Genomic DNA, 5,713 nt, shown 5'->3' on the forward strand with positions numbered 1-5,713 from the left:
TGACTTGATTACTGCCTAAATGTGCTCCTTTTTCTTGATGACACCTCCATTAAAAAGGCATCTGCATGTATCTCTTCTCAGCAGGAATTACAGATATCAGTCTGTAATTTTGTAAGCTAAAAGTCTAATGTAGGTCCTCTAAATTCAGATAAAACAACACAAAAATTTAGGGATGTGAAGTTAGAACACATTTTTATTTATTTTAATCAGAGAGGCAGAAATGAACGTGCATAATGAAGGAACAGTATATAAGTAGGCCTTGATAGTGTTAACATATTTTTCTACCAAGTTACAGAATACAAGGTTGTTTTGTTCTGTAAAAGGATTTCAAACGGATGCATGTAGCTGATACAGATATAATAATCATCTTGCAAAGAAAAAGGATCTGCAACATCTGAGACTATTTTTTATTTAATATGAAATTCAAATTCACGATAATTCACATTGTTGTTACATAAAGATTTACAAAAGATTAACAGTCAACTCATTTAATGGACCTCAGCTCTGGTTCTTTGTGACAAAATGATCTTTTGGTTGTTTTACTCCTCCAGAAAGTCTTCAGCTAGTTTGTTGAACTCATCGGCGTACCTCAGGTGGAGATTGTGTTTTCCTTCTGGCATTAAATGTAACCTACATGTGGGGATGAGAAATATATTGGAGCTTAAATCCCACTTTATTTGGAGTTTTTAGATACAAGTTGATGTTTTCTCACCGTGATTTCTGGATGTGTTTAAGGAGGTACTGAGGGTGGAAGCTGGGCACCATGGGGTCTTTCTCTCCGTGGACGATGAGGGTCGGACAGCTGATCAGGGGAAGAAGCTCCACACAGATACTTCCTGAACAAAGAAAATTAAAGATCTTTCTTCTGTGCATTGAAGTTGTTAAAAAACTTTTGATTTGTTTTCACTTCATGAGTCAGAAGCACAAATTCTTCACCTTCAGGTCGCTGAGCAAACTGTGCAACTCCGTCCACCCAGCCCTCCCACGTTCGAGCAAAGACGTCTGCTCCGTATACCTCCTCCATGGGCTGCCTCATCCTCGCACTCCACTGGGATACATCCCGGACCACTTTGTGTTCCCACCAAAAGTCATACACATACACAATGCACAGCTCAAACAGACTGCATCACTTACTCATAAAGTTTTCTCATTTCTGAAGCTTTTTCCAGACAATAAAAAGTGGAGTACTGTTGTAAAGCTTCAGGTCGTCTTGGGAGACGAAGGCGTTTGACCCCCAAACGATCATCCTGTTGATCAGGTCGGGGTTCCTTGCAGCTGCGATCAGGGCGGTGATTCCTCCGTCACTCCAACCCAGCAGAGAAAACTTAGCAAAGCCCAACGTCTGCCACAAAAAAAGGAAAAATCTCTTCATTTACAGCAGTGGTATCAAACGGGGGTCATTTCAGGGAGTTGCCAGATTATTCTTAAAACCATATAACCATATAATAAGAGGGATTTTTTTTTTTTTTTTACCAAGGCTGTTGCAAGTAACCCAGTGTGACATTTAGGACACAAACGGTTTCTAAGACATTTTGCGGTTAAAGATTTTCCTTAAAATCTTGTTGAGGACAATCTGCCCAAATAAACCACCTCATATAAAAAGAAATTGAACTTTTCTCACCATTTTTATCTGAAAGGGTTAAACTGCAAACGCAGAGATAAATCTGGGAAATTTGTGCTTTAATTTTTTAACATATAAACAACAATGTGTCAGATTAAAATCTGAATTTTGCATTATCCCTGTTGGAGAAGCTGATTTTGGGCGTGTAGATCCTTGACACATCGCTGAAGCAACTCTACCAAAAACCACTTTACCCTCTTCATTTATGAGGATTCTGACCGTTCTCCAGCCTCACAGTGATAGGACAGCTGCAAGACGACCCGTCTGATATCTCACACAACTGAACATCTGATGTTCCAGTTTACAAAAACGTGTCTGAAATATTTAAAAAGCATAATATGGTGATTTGCAAATGAAAAAAAAAGAAACAAAACAATGAAACTGTGATACCACACAGATAAGCATGTCTCAGTCCAAACTTTGCCAAATGAGCATATTTACATGCTGCATGTGAATTTTTAATAAACTTTAAAACTGAAATAACTGAGATTTTATTACATTTTATAAACAGCATCCTTCCCCAGATGTAATTACTGCATCTATAAATATCCTGCCTGTGTGAAAACTGAAGCTCATTTTTATACTTTGAACTGATTAATATAAAATAATATTTTGTTTCAATTGCAGTAAAAGATGAAAACAAAAAAAAACCCCACACTTGCAGGGTACTAAATACACACTTGGCAGCTGGTTTTACTGTAAATCTGATTAAATAGGAGATTCTCTTCTTGTGCAGAGATCACATGTTCAGTAAGAATGAAAAATAAAAGAAAATAAATTGTTGTAATCTTCTCCGTAACTCAGGAAGTTTGCTGATTCATTTTGAAACCAGGGTTTGTAGAAGATGTACCCGAGATGTTGTTGAAACTGGTTAAAACGCAGTAAAAGGTAGGAAATTTCTCCTGATGTGGTAAAAACAATCTGTGTGGATAAATACTATCTGAAACTGTGTTTATGCAAGCAGCAGAAACCGGCGACAACATCAGCTGATCGACAGACCTTCATCAGATCCACGGCGTCCTTCGCATCCCGCTCAAAGAAATCAGGAGGGAAGTCTCGGTCAGGGGGGCGGGATCGTCCGTAACCGCGGGGATCCCAGCCAACGATGGTGAAGCGGTCTTTGTTCAGAGATTTCAGCTGAGGACCAAAATCTGTCCTTGTGCTTCCTGAGGAAGAAAACAGACATGATGTGAAAGGAGGCGACCAGCAGCTGCCGCTTAAATCCATGCAGATCTGAGAGTTTATCAGGAAGAGACACCGTGGAAACGGTGTTGCTGTTTTTACCCAGAGCACCAGGAAGCAGCAGCAAAGCGTGTTTCCCCCTGCCGGTCTGCTCGTAGTACAGATCAACTCCGTTCACGTGTTGCCTCCCAGAGATGACTGACGAGCTGCAGGGAAACCAAACGAGACACAATCCTGCTAAACAACATGATGCAGTGTAGCGTCTTCTGATGGAAACTTCCAGCAGGATGATGCACCATGTCACAAAGCTCACATCATCTCCACCATGACGATGAGTTCACTGTCCTCCAACGGCCTCCACAGCCACCAGATCTACATCCAGCAGAGCAGCTTTGGGATGAGGTGGAACGGGAGATTCTCATCATGATGAGGTGGAACGGGAGATTCTCATCACGATGAGGTGGTACGGGAGATTCTCATGGTGATGAGGTGGAACGGGAGATTCTCATCACGATGAGGTGGTACGGGAGATTCTCATGGTGATGAGGTGGAACGGGAGATTCTCATGGTGATGTGGTGGAACGGGAGATTCTCATGGTGATGTGGTGGAACGGGAGATTCTCATGGTGATGTGGTGGAACGGGAGATTCTCATGGTGATGAGGTGGAACGGGAGATTCTCATCACGATGAGGTGGTACGGGAGATTCTCATGGTGATGTGGTGGAACGGGAGATTCTCATGGTGATGAGGTGGAACGGGAGATTCTCATCACAATGAGGTGGAACGGGAGATTCTCATGGTGATGAGGTGGAACGGGAGATTCTCATGGTGATGTGGTGGAACGGGAGATTCTCATGGTGATGAGGTGGAACGGGAGATTCTCATCACGATGAGGTGGTACGGGAGATTCTCATGGTGATGAGGTGGTACGGGAGATTCTCATGGTGATGAGGTGGTACGGGAGATTCTCATGGTGATGAGGTGGTACGGGAGATTCTCATGGTGATGAGGTGGAACGGGAGATTCTCATGGTGATGAGGTGGTACGGGAGATTCTCATGGTGATGAGGTGGAACGGGAGATTCTCATGGTGATGTGGTGGAACGGGAGATTCTCATGGTGATGTGGTGGAACGGGAGATTCTCATGGTGATGTGGTGGAACGGGAGATTCTCATGGTGATGTGGTGGAACGGGAGATTCTCATGGTGATGTGATGGTACGGGAGATTCTCATCACGATGAGGTGGAACGGGAGATTCTCATCACGATGAGGTGGAACGGGAGATTCTCATGGTGATGTGGTGGAACGGGAGATTCTCATCATGATGAGGTGGAACGGGAGATTCTCATCACGATGAGGTGGAACGGGAGATTCTCATCACGATGAGGTGGAACGGGAGATTCTCATGGTGATGAGGTGGAACGGGAGATTCTCATGGTGATGAGGTGGAACGGGAGATTCTCATCATGATGAGGTGGAACGGGAGATTCTCATGGTGATGTGGTGGAACGGGAGATTCTCATGGTGATGAGGTGGAACGGGAGATTCTCATGGTGATGAGGTGGAACGGGAGATTCTCATGGTGATGTGCAATAACTGTGTGATACTTCATGTCAATATGAAGCTAAATCTCTGAGGAATGTCTCCAACACCTTGTTGCATCTGTACCACTGCAAATTAAAGTAGCTCTGTGGATAAAAAGGCTCCAACTTGGTACAAGTAACACACAGGCTGCCAGATAAATTGTCCTGAAGCATCTTAAAACTCCACTGGAAGAGTTGTGCTTAATATGCTAATTGTTTTTATTCTATATCAAATAAGTTTTTGAATTCTGCTGATAAAAAGACAATTTAAAGATTCATTTCATATAGTTCAACTTGTCAGAAGACCTAAATATAAACACAAATCTGTCGACAGGAGAACTTATTAAATTTTATTTTGCTCTCCTAAAACTTTACAATATTCCATTAAAACTCTGTTGCTTTAATAAGTACAGAGAAATCCTGTGTATTCAGGAGAACACAGCAGGAGTTTGTGGTGTTTTCCAGGTGATGAAAAACTTCATCTTTAGTTAGTTATCAGAGAAGTTAGCGGACACATTGCGCCACCTAGTGGACAGAAGTTAATACAACACAGAGGAAAACAATACAACTCAGCTCCACTTCCTGCTTTATCTGCGTGCCTGTTGGAAGAGTCGTGCACATCGTGTCACCGTGCTGAAAGCTGAAACATTTACCAGTAGGACTGGGTCGCAGTCATGGCTGTCTGCACGCGCACTCCGCACTGGAACAAACGTCTTCCCAGTAACAAGACCATTCCTCCTTAGTGGGATCACAGGCAGCAGCTGTCCACGTCTGATTCACTAAACATGCAAGTCTCTTCTTGAGCAAAGTCCACGCAGTCCTGCACGGCAGCGTGTGTTTTGTGAGGACTTCCTGGCAGCTGGAATCAGTTTGGCACTTTCCCACGCAAATCCACGGAAACGTTTAAGGCGAAAGTACGGAACTGAACGGAAAGGACACGCAGTTTCCCGCAAAGTGCAGCCAGATTTCTCTGAAAGTCCGTCTGCAATGTGTTCAGTTAGGATTTATTGGTTTTATGAGCAGTTATTGCAAAGCTGGTGTGTTGTGGAGCAAAGCTGCAAGGATCATTTTTCCAGGCCACGGAGAGAGCAAAGTGGCTGAATGTGTGGCTTGCACGCCCCTAAAAATCAGGGCCGTTTCTCGCTTTGTGGGGGGCACTAGGCAAGATGCTGCTTTGGGGGCCTCTAGTTTGTCAAACTGTGATGAAAAGATTCCTAACCCTTAAGATGGTCCTACTAAGATGCCACCATCTATTACACTTCTTGAGCAAAACAGGCTGCAGGTAAAAGTAAAGATCTTTAAGATGAGTCACTCAGCAAGATAAAC

The 5,713-nt window shown here is 43.2% G+C and overlaps 1 protein-coding gene across 1 annotated transcript; it reads right to left on the reverse strand.

The window, feature by feature from the left end:
- Positions 1 to 452: 452 nt before the first annotated feature.
- On the reverse strand, positions 453 to 5,167 carry bphl (biphenyl hydrolase like). Its single transcript, XM_079244904.1, has 7 exons — positions 5,041 to 5,167; positions 2,906 to 3,009; positions 2,621 to 2,787; positions 1,189 to 1,342; positions 937 to 1,068; positions 713 to 836; positions 453 to 630 (listed from the first exon to the last, which is right to left on the reverse strand). Exons 1-7 carry the CDS (start codon positions 5,118 to 5,120, stop codon positions 540 to 542), a joined length of 852 nt encoding a protein of 283 aa, XP_079101030.1. The 5' UTR covers positions 5,121 to 5,167; the 3' UTR covers positions 453 to 539.
- Positions 5,168 to 5,713: the final 546 nt, after the last annotated feature.

This window comes from Telmatherina bonti, assembly GCF_933228915.1.
Source record: "Telmatherina bonti genome assembly, chromosome: 8".
Classification (NCBI taxonomy): Eukaryota; Metazoa; Chordata; class Actinopteri; order Atheriniformes; family Telmatherinidae; genus Telmatherina; species Telmatherina bonti.